At 37.9% G+C, this 15,136-nt stretch overlaps 1 protein-coding gene and 1 long non-coding RNA gene across 2 annotated transcripts in view; one reads left to right on the forward strand and one right to left on the reverse strand.

The window, feature by feature from the left end:
• Nucleotides 1-15,136, forward strand: part of LOC132659923 (uncharacterized) — a 41,480-nt gene that overhangs the window by 22,725 nt on the left and 3,619 nt on the right. The window lies entirely within an intron of this gene.
• The window catches only part of ENPEP (glutamyl aminopeptidase), an 80,642-nt gene continuing 74,181 nt past the window's right edge, over nucleotides 8,676-15,136 (reverse strand). The window contains exons 19-20 of the mRNA XM_004009617.5: nucleotides 10,500-10,578; nucleotides 8,676-9,475 (exon numbers count right to left, since the gene is read on the reverse strand). Coding sequence (XP_004009666.2) covers nucleotides 9,329-9,475; nucleotides 10,500-10,578 — 226 coding nt within the window. The 3' untranslated portion in view covers nucleotides 8,676-9,328. The remainder of the gene's footprint in view (nucleotides 9,476-10,499; nucleotides 10,579-15,136) is intronic.

The following is a 15,136-nucleotide window of genomic DNA, read 5'->3' on the forward strand; positions in this document are numbered from 1 at the left end:
ATTTATCTAAAAGGGATCCCTAATAGTGGAATTACTAGGTCTGATGGCATACACATTTAAAACCTGATAGTTTCTGCTAAATTCTTCTCTAAACAAGCATGGATAACTCTTAAGAGAAGTTTCAGTGAGAAGAGGGAGAGATCACTAAGAGACTGGGGGGCTAGTATATTTTAATTTGGGGGGAAATAATAGCATGGTTCTCTGCTGATGCAAAGAATGTAGTAGATAAGGAAACACTGATGGTGTAAGAGAGAGAACACAGACTTATTTACTAGTACAGTGCTTTGAGAAGTTGAACAAAGATGAGACCTAATACATTGGCCTTACCTAGGAGTTTAGCCATAATGGAAGAGAAGGTAGAGCATGTGGGAGTGAATGCTGGTATCTTATTCTAGTGTAAGGGAGCATCATAATTTATTTAACAATCTTAGAAACTGCCATAGGTTCTTCACTTTCAGAGCTCTGCAGTGAAAATCCTTTCATCCTTGTATACCATGCAAGTATTTTTATACAGCATCTAAAGGATAAACCTCTAGAAACTGTATTGCTGGCTCAAAGGAAAAGCATATTTAAAATTATAAAATGTTACCAAATTCACATTTAAAACACTGTTCCAGTCCACGCTGCTACCAGCAGTGGTGAGAGGTCTATTTCCGAACCATCCCCTCATCAACAGTGAATTTTCAGTCTCTTTAGTTTTGGTTGATCTAGTAGGTAAAAAATATAAGTTTTGATTTTGTATATTTGGAGATATTCCTTCTCTTTTTTTCAATTTCTGGGTGACTTAAAAATGTGTTATTGAGACATATACATACCATTACATTCACCCTACAGTTACGATTTTCAAGGTTCATATGTGTTATGTATTAGAATCATTCCTCTTCTGTAATATTTCATTACAGATATATACCATCTTTTTAAAATTCATTCATAATTTGATTTGTTTTGATTATTATGAATAATGTTACTACAAACATTTGCATACAACTTTTTGTGTAGATATTTGTTTTCATTTTTCTTGGATATATATCTTGAAGTCAAATTGCTGGGTTTATAGTAACTCTGTGTCTAATATTTTGAAGAACTACCAAACTGTTTTCCAAAGCAGCTGCAGCATTTTAAATTCCTACTAGCAATGTATGAAGGTTCCAATTTCTCCATATCCTTGCCAACAGTTGTTATTGTCTGTCTTTTTTTATTATTGCCATCCTACTGGGTGTGAGGTGGTATCTCACTGTGGTTTTAATTTGCATTTCACTAGTGGTTTATAATGTTGAGCATGTTTTCATGTGCTTATTGGATATATGTCTCTCTTTAGAGAAATAGTTATGCAAATCTTTTGCCCATTTTTAATTGGGTCATCTTTTTATTGTGGAGTTGTAAGAGTTCTTTATATAGTCTGCATTTTTTGGTTTGTTCATTCGCTAAATTGTGTTCGCCTCTTTGAGGCCTCATGAACTATAGCATGCCAGGCTTCCCTGTATTTCACTATCTCCCAGAGGTTGCTCAAACTCATGTCCATTGAGTTGGTGATGCCATTCAACCATCTTATCCTCTGTTGCCCCCTTCCTCTCCTGCCCTCAATCTTTCTTAGCATCAGGGTCTTTTCCAATGAGTCAGCTCTTGGCATCAGGTGGCCAAATTATTGGAGCATCAGTATCAGCATCAGTCGTTCCAGTGAATATTCAGGGTGATTTCCTTTAGGATTGACTGGTTTGAGCTCCTTGCTGTCCAAGGGACAGCAAGTCTTCTCCAGCACCACAATGCAAAAGGATCAATTCTTCAGTGCTCAGCCTTTTTTATGGTCCAACTCTCATATCCGTACATGACTACTGGAAAAACCATAGCTTCAAGTATATGGACCTTTGTTGGCAAAGTGATGTCTCTGCTTTTTAATATGCTGTTTAGGTTTGTCATAGATTTTCTTCAAAGGAGCAAGTGTCTTTTAGTTTCATGGCTGCAATCACTAGTGCACAGTGATTCTGGAGCCCAAGAAAATAAAATCTGTCACTATTTCCATTGTTTCCCCATCTATTTGCCACGAAGTGATGGGACTGGATGCCATGATCTTAGCTTTTTGAATGTTGAATTTTAACCCAGCTTTTTCACTCTCCTCTTTCACCATCATGAGGCTATTTAGCTACTCTTTCTGCCATAAGGGTGGTGTCATCTGCATATCTGAGGTCATTGATATTTCTCCTGGCAATTTTGATTCCAGCTTGTGAGCCATCCAGCCTGGCATTTCTTGTTATGTACTCTACATGGAAGTAAAATAAACAATGTGACAATATACAGCTTTGATGTACTCCTTTCCCAATTTTAAACCAGTCCATTGTTCTGTGTCTGGTTGTCACTATTGCTTCTTGCCCTGCATATAGATTTCTGGGGACAGGTAAGTGGATCTGAAATTCCCATCTCTAAAAATTTTCCAGAGTTTGTTGTGATCTACACATTCAAAGGCTTTAGTGTAGTCAATAAAACAGTAGGGTTTTTTTTTTTTTAAATTCCCTTGTTTTTTCTGTGATCCAGCAGATATTGGCAATTTGATCTCTGGTTCCTCTGCCTTTGCTAAATCCAGCTTGGATATCTGGAATATCTCAGTTCATGCTACAGCATAGCTTGAAGGATTTTGAGCATAATCTTGCTAGCATATGAAATGAGTATAATTGAATAGTAATTTGAACATTCTTTGGCATTGCCTTTCTTTGGGATTGGAATGAAAACTGCCCTTTTCCAGTCCTGTGGCCACTGCTCAGTTTTCCAAATTTGTTGGTATATTGAGTGCAGCCCTTTAACAGCATCATCTTTTAGGATTTGAAATAGCTAGGTTGGAATTCCACCACCTCCGCTAGCTTTGTTCACAGTAACACTTCCTAAGGCCCACTTGACTTCACACTCCAGGATGTTTGGCTCTAAGTCAGTGACCACACCATCATGGTTATCCAGATCTTTAAGACCTTTTATGTGTAACTTTTGTGTGCATTCTTGCCACGTCTTAATCTCTTCTTCTTGTGTTAGGTCCTTGCTGTTTTGTCCTTTAGTGAGCCCATCTTTGCAAGAAATTGTTCCCTTGGTATCTCCAGTTTTCTTGAAGAGATCTCTAGTCTTTCCCATTCTATTTTATCCCTCTATTTCTTTGCATTGTTCACTTAAGAAGGCTTTCTTATCTCTCCTTGCTATTCTCTGGAACTCTGCCTTCAGTTGGATATCTTTCCCTTACTCCTTTGCCTTTTGCTTCTCTTTTTTCAGCTATTTTTAAGGCTTCCTCAGATAACCACTTTGACTTCTTGCATTTCTTTTTCTTGGGGATGGTTTTGGTCACCACCTCCTATATAATTTACGAACCTCTATCCATAATTCTTCAGGCACTCTGCCTACCAGCTGTAATCCCTTGAATCTAATCATCTCCACTGTAAAATCATAATGGATTTGATTTAGGTCATACCTGAATGGTCTAGTGGTTTTCTCTAATTTCTTCAATATAAACCTGAATTTTGCAATAAGGAGCTGATGGTATGAGCCACAGTCAACTCTCGGTCTTGTTTTTGCTGACTGTATAGAGGTTCTCTATTTTCAGCTGCAAAGAATATAATCAGTCTAACTTCAGTGTAAACTTCAGTGATGTCCATGTGTAAAGTCATCTCTTGTGTTGTTTGAAGAGGGAGTTTGCTGTGACCAGTATGTTCTCTTGGCAAAACTTGTTAGCCTTTGCCCTTTTCCATTTTGTACTCCAAGGCCAAACTTGCGTTTTACTCCTGGTATCTCTTGACTTCCTACTTTTGCATTCCAGTCCCCTGTGATGAAAAGGACATCTTTTTTTGGTGTTAGTTCTAGAATATGTTGTAGATTTTCAGAGAAACTGTTCAACTTCAGCTTCTTTGGCATTAGTGGTTGGGACATAGACTTAGATTACTGTGACTTCCCTTGGAAATGAACTGAGATCATTCTGTCATTTGGGAGATTGCACCTAAGTACTGCGTTTCAGACTCTTTTGTTGACTCTGAGGGCTGCTCCATTTCTTCTAAGTGATTCTCACCCACAGTAGTAGATGTAATGGTCTTCTGAATTAAATTCACCCGTTCCCATCCATTTTAGTTCACTGATTCCTAAAATGCTGATGTTCACTCTTGCCATCTGGTTGGCTATGTCCATTTACTTTGATTTCTGGACCAACCATTCCAGGTTCTTACGCAGTATTGTTCTTAATACCAGTCTCTAATTAGGATTTTTGATTTACAAATATTTTCTTTGGTACTATGATTTGTCTTATAACTCTCTTGATAGTATCGTTTGCAGCAATAAAGTTTTCAATTTTGATATAGACTAATTTACCTATTGTTTTCTTTTGTTGTTTATGCTTTTGGTATTATGCCTAAGAAATCATTGCCTAATCCAAGATCACAAAGATTTACTTGCATGTTTTTTATTTTGTTTTGTTCTTTTGTAGTTTTAGCTTTTAGGTTTATGATGTATTTTGAGTTAATTTTTGTGTTTGATGTAAGAAAGCATTCCAACTTCATTTTATTTGCATGTGGATATCCAGTTATCCTAGCACCATTTATTGACAAGACTTTTCCACATTATTATTGTTTTGTGAAGACTCAAGTGACCATATATGTAAGTATTTCTTTCTGGACTCTCAATTCTATTCCATTGACCTATGTCTCTCCTTATGGCAGTATCATATTCTACTGATTATTGTAGTTGAGTGGTAAGTTTTAAATTTGAGATATATGAGTTCTACAACCTGTTCTTAGTTTGAATATTCTTTTGTTTATTGTGTGTTCATTTCAATATGAATTTTATGATCAGGTTTTCAGTTTCTGCAAAAAATCAAGGTGACGTTTTTAGGGATTATGTTGAATCTGTAGATTTGGGAAATATTGCCATTTTCACAATATTATGTCTTCCAATCTATGAACCTGAGATGTCCTTCCATGTATTTAGATCTTTAATTTTTTTAAACAATATTTCCTAGTTTTAAGTCTACAAGTCGGACTCCTGTTGTTAAATTTGTTGCTTAGTATTTTATCCTTTTAGATGGTCTTGGAATGTAACTAATTTTATTTTCTTATTTTTGATTGCTAGTGTATTGAATTGCAATTAATTTGTATCCTGCAACTTGGCTGAATTCGTTTAGTGGTAATCATCCGTGTGTGTATATGTGCATGTATTCTTTATGATATTCTATGTGCAAGATCATGCCATCAGATAATAAAGATCATTTTCTTTTTTCTCATTTGGATATCTTTTTAAAAATAATTTTTAAAATTTATTTATTTTTGGCTATGCTGGGTCTTCATTGCTGCACGGACTTTTCTTTAGTTGCAGCGAGCAGGAGCTACTCTCTAGCTGTGGTGAGCAGGCTTCTCATTGCCCTGGCTTCTCTTGTTAAGGAGCATGGGCTCTAGTGCTCACGGGCTTCAGTAGTTGTAGCTCCCAAGTTCTAGAGCACAGGCTCAATAGTTGTGGCCCTCTGGCCTAGTTGCTCCATGACACGTGAGATCTTCCTGAATCACGGATGGAACTCATGATTCCTGCAGTAACAGGTGAATTCTTTACCACTGAGCCACCACAGAAGCTCTGGATGTCTTTTATTTCCTTTCCTTTCCTAATTTCCCTTGCAAGAGTTCCACTCCAGTGTTAAGTAAAGTTGTAAGCAAGCGCATCCTTGTCTTGTTACTGATCTTAAGGGCAAAGCATTCAGTCTTTCACCTGTACGTGTGATGTTAGCTGTTGGTGTTTCATAGATGCTGTTTTCAGGTTGAAGAAGTTCCCTTCTATTTCTAGCTTGTTGAATGTTTTATCATGGAAGGGTTCTGGATTTTTTTCAAATGTTTCTTCTGCACCATGGGAATGATCATGTGGTTTTTGTCCTTATTCCATCAATATAGTACATCACATTGATTGATTTTCATATGTCACAATGGGGTGAGATAATGGAATTCTCTTCAGGGATTTCTACTTTAATATGTGGTTGTGTATGTAGATTCTGGTGATAAACTAAGTTCAAGTCATGGCTCATGCCAGACACTAACTTTTTGGCCTTGAGCAAGTTGTGTGACTTCTCTGTTTCTCCATCTGTAAAATGGGGATATTAACAGTACCTACTTCATGGGTTTTTGTAAAGTTCAAATATAGAAATTGATGTATGTGGAGTGCTTGTGTTTAGAACAGGGCTTGCTATTAGAAAGGAGCTTGGTATTATTGTTACCATCACTATTAGTATTATTTAGCAGTTTTGGAAGTTTCATTGGTTATTCTACTCTTCTTCCTCTGTTCCCTGCTTATTCTCCCTTTGAGAATTACCGTTCTAGATTTCTCTTCCCACCTTGTATTTATCTGTTTTTGGAATAACACTTTATCTACATGGAGGGTAAACTGTAAGAGTACCATTGCCTTCAACCTAGCTGTATGTCTCTGCTCCCCAGAACTTCCCTGCTTGCCACTTATATGTTCATAGTTTATTATATAAGCTCCTAGTTTACGCTTGTGTGGGTGCACAGCAGTGATCTGCACTATAGGAATAAACTGCCTGCTGCTGCTAAGTTGCTTCAGTCGTGTCCGACTCTGTGCGATCCCATAGATGGCAGCCCACCAGGCTCCCCCATCCTTGGGATTCTCCAGGCAAGAACACTGGAGTGGGTTGCCATTTCCTTCTCCAATGCATGAAAGTGAAAAGTGAAAGTGAAGTTGCTCAGTTGTGTCTGACTCAGCGACCCCATGGACTGCAGCCTACCAGGGTCCTCCGTCCATGGGATTTTCCAGGCAAGAGTACTGGAGTGGGGTGCCATTGCCTCCTCCGAATAAACTGTCTAGAAGGAGGCAATAATTATTACTGGTCCTGCTTCTTGCTACATGACTTTGCTGATCATTTCTTCCTGTTAATTCTTTAAAGTTGATGGTTTATTGTGGTTTAATTTTGGACACAACATACTAAAATCTTTTCCTGTAAAAATCATGACACAACCAAAAAAGCACAGTAGCAAACTCTTCTTGGCATAGATCTATCTATTGGTCATCAGCCTTTAAAAACCAGATACTGTTTGTGAAGGGCCTGATTGGCTAGTAGAGTTATAATGAAGTGTGCACAGTTCTTTTTCATATGGGGTAAATAGAACTAAACAATTCATTCTCAGTTTTAGTGCTTAGAGTGGAATGAAGCAGAATGACTTATAGGCAAGTTGGGAATCTGTTTCATGTACCATCTCCTTCAAATTCTTTTAAGAATTTATTGCATAAAGCAGAAGGATAAAACATCCCACTTCCTTATTTATCCGTTTGAAACAATACATAGACTTCAAGTGCTGGTTTTGATTGTGGTCAATTTGAAGTTAGGGTGTTAATCCCCATGAGGATAGCGGGATTTTTTTTTTTTTTTTCCCCTGATGATTTATGATGTTAATGTGGTTTTCTTCTGAGGTAATTTAAAACAATATTTTAAAAGTTTTAGTCTGAAAATATCTTCTTTTTTAGTCTTCCCCCTCCTCCCCCTAGTCTACATTTGACTTTGACAGTTTAGCTATGTGGATTGAGAAGTAAAAATTAAGAGACAGCAATAGGAAAGTTTACAAAGTTTGAGAGCCCTTGATTAGGGAATGTTTTTTATGTAAAGTCAAAACTAGGGTTTTGATTGTTTCCGTGTGTTTCAATTATCATCAAACCAATCTTAAATTATACTTCTGAAGGTTCCAAATAAATTTAGATTTTCTAGATACAGTAGATTGGAACATACGAATTTACTATCTTTTCTGTCTGTTGGACTTGTGTTGTGGATCTGCTTGGCATCAAGTGTCATATTAAACATGTTCTTGCCCCCAGCTCCTACAAAATTGATGTCGTTAGTCAAATCACAAATATAAATTTCATCAGTGCTATCCTGTATGAATTGGTGACAGACAAGGAGGCCTGGAGTGCTCCTGTCCATGAGGTCTCAAGGAGCCGGACACGACTGAGCGACTGAAGTGAACTGAACTGATTCTGTATGGATTAGGATATAAGGGTTTACACATTAAAGTTATATCTAAGAAGATATATCCTCAGATATGCAGAGTCATGTTGGAAACATCCATGGGTTTCCTTATTTTCATACTTAAAGATTGCTAGGTAAGATCAAAGCTAAATTCTAATTCCACTTAGTTTTATGGAATGATCACCCTTCTCTGTTTTGTAATAAGTTTCCAATTATTTAGCCCTTTTCCTCTAAAATCCATGTAGAATTTAAACACTATCTTCGCCTTAATTTCCTAGCTTATTTGAAGGAACTTTGTGGGGAATGGAGCAAGATGGCAGAAAACTAAGCATGAAAAAGACTGGGTGCTTGAATCTTATTGCCTCCTGGTAAAGTATTTGCTAAAGCTGAAACTCCAGTACTTTGGCCACCTCATGCGAAGAGCTGACTCATTGGAAAAGACTCTGATGCTGGGAGGGATTGGGGGCAGGAGGAGAAGGGGACCACAGAGGATGAGATGGCTGGATGGCATCACTGACTTGATGGACGTGAGTCTGAGTGAACTCCGGGAGTTGGTGATGGACAGGGAGGCCTGGCAAGCTGTGATTCGTGGGGTCGCAAAGAGTCGGACACGACTGAGCGACTGAACTGAACTGAACCGAAAGTATTTGGGGAGTGCTGCAGTCATTATTATTCAAGAGTAAAGGAACACTGGAAAACAATGTAGTTTTTCAAGGTAATCATTCAGATTTATTTTTAAAAGGAGAGGAGAATTCTTTTGTTGATTTTATAACAAAGGTAAGAGTCAGGTGTTTCTTTGGCTAATTCATGCAATCCTTGAGTAAAATTTAAGCCCAGGTTACTTTGATAGGATTTAAAAGAGTAAAACATGTGAATACAATGATGTTAGATCTGTGTAATTCTGAATAATAAAATAAAGATTAAGATGGTAATACTGGTCCCTCAAGTACTGGTGTTTAAACTTTAAAAATCATTCAAGAGAGAAGATTAAGTGGTGTTTCTTTGGTACTAAAAATGTAAAGCTAAGACCAAATTCTTCTATTTTCACAGATTTAGGATACAAAGAATGATATTTAAAGACCTTAAAATGACTATTAAATTATCTTCAGTTTGTAAAGAATCTCCTACGAAGTATGCTTAGAAGAAATCCCTGAGTACATTAACTACTCTATTAATATCTTCCTTCATAAACAAAAAGGAACAATTTAAAAGCTTTGCAAGACATATAAACACAGTACTTAGTGAAAGCAGTATCTATATATAAAACTCCCTCCCCAGTGCTTGTAAATTAGGCCACCAAATATTTAACAGGAGAAATAATAGAGTCACAAAATTAAAATATGATCTTTGGACACATTAACCATTCAAATCAAGAAACCAGTTTCTTATGGTGTCCCTGTTTTGTTTTAGCCACTCGATATTGTTTTTCACTGTTTCCAGTACTTGCTCCCTAGGTTTTTGTCCCGCTCCAGCTTCAGGATATCTTTCGAAAAAGCTCTTGATCTATAAAAGAGAAGGCAGTAATTAAGAAAGTCATTTTAAGCCCAGTTGTTCTTCAGGGATTTTATTGACATTCTGGATTTGTTTCCTTCTTCCCTGGAAATTCAGTATCACGGAACAACATTAAGATACATCTTCTGGTGCATCATTAGAGTGAGCCCACCTCTCAGACCGGTAGTCACTGCCCATGGCTTTGGACGCCTGGCAGCACGTCCCGCAGAAGAGGCCCTGCTGTACTGGGGAAGGAGAGCTGCGCAGTGGTGGCGGGCATGCTCTCTCTGCTTCTGCAGGTTCCTCAGTTTTCTGCACGTTCTCCCAAGGTGTTTCCTGGAAAACCTGTACTGTGGAGTGATGGCTTTGCTTTGTTCCAAGAGTCTGGCGTGTTTTATATACACTCAGTTCACCCATTGAGGGCTCATCAAAAAATCTCTATTAAATCTGGTTTGTTTTCCCTCTTCCTTCCAAAACCCTCTCTGAAACTTAACCATAGTAGTATATGCTATTTACAAAAATAAGAATTATTTTGTTTCACAGAAGGATTAAGAATTATTTTGTTTCACAGAAGGATGTAACCTTCCAAAATTCATACAATCTTTGTTTGGCTAACGTTAATGAACATCCCCTCACCCCTCTACGCCATAGGAATTGACGAAAGATTTGGGCTTAGTTTTGAAATTCCAAAACTCTGAGTTCTGAAAGGAATCAAATCTTGAGCAGCTTATCCTAGGATTACACTAACCTGGAAAGGGGAGATGGACTGCTCATGGCTTGCCAAACTGTATGGTCTCATGGACCAAGAGCCTAAGCCTCCTCAGGCCTCACCTTTCTCAACTTTTAAACTTTGTTTCTTGGTTATTTGAAATTTTTTTAGTTTAGAAAAAAAATAAGATGTACATTTAATTATATATAATAATTATTACTTTTTCCTTGTCTTTCGGGACCTGAATAGAGAAAATATAATTTCTACTTGAAAAAAAAATTAATTCTGTTCCTTCCTTGACAAGTATGGAGGAATTTATCTTCCTACCTGCCAGAGTTGTAGTTCAGTGTTGAATGGCTCTGCTATAGTCACAATCCGGCCAAGGTTTCTGTTATTGAGTGTATACCTGAAGAGAAATTTAGGGGTGGAAAAGGCTACATAAGTGCTCAGAACTTTAAATCTTTGCTCTAGATGCAGACATGTCCTTTTTATTTTGAGAGTTTTTTTAAAGTAATTGTCAAAGTACAGTAAGTATAAAACAGTAAGTAAACATATTTAATTTAAAATAATTCTATTCAGTAGAAATTCGCAGCAACTTCTGCACTTTTTTTTTGTCGACAGATCCACTCCACTTTCCCAGAAATGGTAGGCTGGTTGTTACATTCCCCAAATCTAGTCTCCTTTTTCCTGCACACGTGAGAACCATAGTCAGATTACTTGTCTCAGCCTTCCTCCTAGCTAGGTGCAAACAGGTGATCCAGTTCTCATCAACGGAACATAAACAGAAGTGGTAGATGCAACTTCCACCTTCTTGTTAAGGAAGTAAAGGGAAATTGCTTGCCTTCTATCTTCTTTTTTTCCTTCCCCTTCTTCCAGATTTCAACTACACAGAATAAGGCCCTAGGCCTCATGGAGCACAACCACCCTAACAACTTGGAATGCTCACTTCAGGAGACCAAGCCAAATGAGAAATAATTACTTTTGTCCTTTAAGCTGCTGTGTTTCTGTGTCTCTGTTACAGCAGAATGGCTCTGTCACCTTTATCTTAACTAATAATCTATGTGTCTTCCTACAGATACAGAAATTTGAATATAGGCTATTTATTCTGCTTCCATAAAGCTTTATTGGCTACTTGCATATTTGGCATTATGATCTTTATCAGCCTGCTAAGCAAAGACATTTGAAGCTAAGTGCAAAGATAGCACTTGAGCGATTATATTCTATTCCTATACCTTTTGCATTTTTCTCTCTTAAAAAGTAAAAATCACAAATTTCCTTACAAACCAAAATGCAAATAACAGTGACACAGGTAAAATTTCATCCCAATTAATCACAGTGTAAAAAAAAACAGTCCCAAGAATTATCTGTAAACTTTGAATTTTTGGAATGTTGGGAAAGGATAAAGGAAATATATCAATGTATAAAGTATTAAACAGGAGGAGAAATTTTAAAAAGTATCACATAAATCAAGAAATCATGAAGATAAAAACTAATAGTTTGTCACATACACATTAAAAAATTTATGTGAAAGGAAGTCTGCCATAAAATTAAAAGTAAAAATGTATTGTTGTAAAAAGAGCAAATATTTTGGCTATCTAAAGAGCCCTTTCAGATTGGTGAAAGTCGCTTAGTCGTTGTCTGACTCTTTGTGACCCCATGGACTATACAGTCCATGGAATTCTCCAGGCCAGAATACTGGAGTGGGTAGCCTTTCCCTTCTCCAGGGGATCTTCCCAACCCAGGGATCGAACCCAGGTCTCCCTCATTGCAGGTGGATTCTTTAGCAACTGAGGCACAAGGGAAGCCCTTTCAGATTGGTAATAGGGAGAAATACGCCAACATGAAATTAGCAAAGGAATGAATCATCAATTTGCAAAAGAAATATATAGAGAAAATGTACCCAATGGAAACAGATGAAATGTTCTAATGATTATCCACAATTTTGGTATACTAGGTCCAATGGTCACTCTTATCACAGACACCACTGAATTTAAATCCGTTATGTCTCTTGTCTTTATTTTCTTAGAAGTATAATGCAAACGATTTCCCTTTACGTAATATCATCAGTCATTATCCAAAATGTAAGACTCAGGCATGACACTGCACCTGTCATGTGTGTACCTTCTTGTCTCTGACTGGGTTGTCTAGAGTTACTCTCAAACCCTTCACGTAGCCCTTTGGAACTACCCCTTTACAGAGAATACTACTACTCATTTGGAGAATGTTTCTTTTCCTGTATCCTCCATAGCACCAGGTCAGAAAAGGAATTGGTGTGATCATGCTCCCCATTACAGTTTACAAACCATTATTCCTTCACTCTTTAAGACCCTCTGCTTCTTCAGGTTATTCCCCTTGATCTCATTTATGATACACTTTAGCATCTGACTCCTGGTTGTCTTTTCTATTCCAGGCCATGACTTCGAGGTCCACTTAGATGAAGATAAAACAGCTTAACTCCTTAGTTTCTTGACCTCCTCATTTCCAAAGATATTTTCTCCACTCTACTCCAGCCACCAATTTGCATCATCATACTTTGTGATCATCCATAAGTACTCTACCTCTAAAATCATTAATTTATGTATGCTCCATGACATAATTTACCCTCATTCTTTGACTTTATCTGGATTTCTGGTCCACTGAGCATCTCTATCCCTACTTTCTTCAGGATCATCAGCTTTTCCTTTGCTTTCACTTTTTTCCTAAAATAGTTTAAATTCCATGATATACCATTTTCAATAACATTTTCGCCTAAGCCCTAAGCTTCCTTATAGTTCAGTAATGTGTGTATATGTATGTACGTATACACACACTCACACACATACCTGAACTCACTGTTGCGAAAATTTTATCTTTTCTAGAAATCTAGACATTTTATTTTTGTCACCTCACTTGCCTCCCATTATTAATCTCAGTCAGTTCAGTGGATCAGTTGTGTCCAACTCTTTGTGACCCCATGGACTGCAGCACACCAGGATTCCCTGTCCATCACCAACTCCTGGAGCTTGCTCAAACTCATGTCTATTGAGTTGGTGATGCCACCCAACCATCTCATTCTCGGTTATCCCCTTTTCCTCCTGCCTTCACTCTTTCCCAGCATCAGGATCTTTTCCAGTGAGTCAGTTCTTCACATCAGGTGGCCAAAGTATTGGAGTTTCAGCTTCAACATCAGTTTTTCCAATGAATATTCAGGACTGATTTCCTTTAGGATTGACTGGTTTGATCTCCTTGAAATCCAAGGGACTCTCAAGAGTCTTCACCAATGCCACAGTTCAAAAGCATCAATTCTTCACCACTCAGCTTTCTTTACGGTCCAACTCTCACATCCATACATGACCACTGGAAAAACCATAGCTTTGACTAGACAGACCTTTGTCAGCAAAACAATGTCTCTGCTTTTTAATATGCTGTCTAGGTTGGTCATAGCTTTTCTTCCAAGGAGCAAGCGTCTTTTAATTTCATGGCTGCAGTTACCATCTGCAGTGATTTTGGAACCCAAGAAAATAAGGTCTCTTACTGTTTCCATTGTTTCCCCATCTATTTGCCATGAAGTGATGGGACTGGATGCCATGATCTTAGTTTTTTAAATGTTGAGCTTTAAGCCAGGATTTTCACTCTCCTCTTTCACTTTCATCAAGAGGCTCTTTAGTTCCTCTTTGCTTTCTGCCATAAGTATGGTGTCATCTGCATATCTGAGGTTATTGATATTTCTCCTGGCAATCTTGATTTCAGCCTGTGCTTCATCCAGCCCAGCATTTCGCATGCATGATCCCAAGGACGGGGGAGCCTGGTGGGCTACCGTCTATGGGGTCTCACAGAGTCGGACATGACTGAAGTGACTTAGCAGCAGTAGCAGCATTCTGCATATAAGTTGAATAAGCTGTCTAACTCCTAATCTACCTTTCTAACTTCTAATTCTAAAGGTTGTTCTTATCTTTTCATCTTTATCATTATATCCATAGTATAATCTACCACCATCTTTTATGAGGATTATTCCAGTAGCTCTATAATTGCTTTCCCCAAGTTTCCCATTTAGGCTTTACCACTAGAGCTTTCTTTTGAAAACAAAATTGATCATTTTTACTTTCTTAATTAAAACCCATTAGTGACTTATCATTGCTTTTATTTTTTTGGGGGGGGTACTTTTTATTTATTTATATAAATTTATTTAATTGGAGGCTAATTACTTTTCAATATTGTATTGATTTTGCCATACATCAACATGAACCTGCCACAGGTGTACACGTGTTCCCCATCCTGAACCCGCCTCCCACCTCCCTCCCCATACCATCCCTCTGGGTCATCCCAGTGCACCAGCCCCAAGCATCCTGTATCATGCATCGAACCTGGACTGGCGATTCGTTTCATATATGATATTATACATGTTTCAATGCCATTCTCCCAAATCATCCCACCCTCGCCCTCTCCCACAGAGTCCAAAAGACCGTTCTATACATCTGTGTCTCCTTTGCTGTCTCACATACAGGGTTATCGTTACCATCTTTCTAAATTCCATATATATGCATTAGTATACTGTATTGGTGTTTTCTTTCTGGCTTACTTCACTCTGTATAATCGGCTCCAGTTTCATCCACCTCATTAGAACTGATTCAAATGTATTCTTTTTAATGGCTGAGTAATACTCCATTGTGTATATGTACCACAGCTTTCTTATCCATTCATCTGCTGATGGACATGTAGGTTGCTTCCATGTCCTGGCTATTATAAACAGTGCTGTGATGAACATTGGGGTACACAGTTCTGGTTTCCTTGGTGTGTATGCCCAGCAGTAGGATTGCTGAGTCATAAGGCAGTTCTATTTCCAGTTTTTTTAAGGAATCTCCACACTTTTCTCCATAGTGGCTGTACTAGTTTGCATTCCCGCCAACAGTGTCAGAGGGTTGCCTTTTCTCCACACCCTCTCCAGCATTTATTGCTTGTAGACTTTTGGATAGCAGCCATTCTGA

Source organism: Ovis aries, chromosome 6 (assembly GCF_016772045.2).
Source record: "Ovis aries strain OAR_USU_Benz2616 breed Rambouillet chromosome 6, ARS-UI_Ramb_v3.0, whole genome shotgun sequence".
Lineage (NCBI taxonomy): Eukaryota > Metazoa > Chordata > Mammalia > Artiodactyla > Bovidae > Ovis > Ovis aries.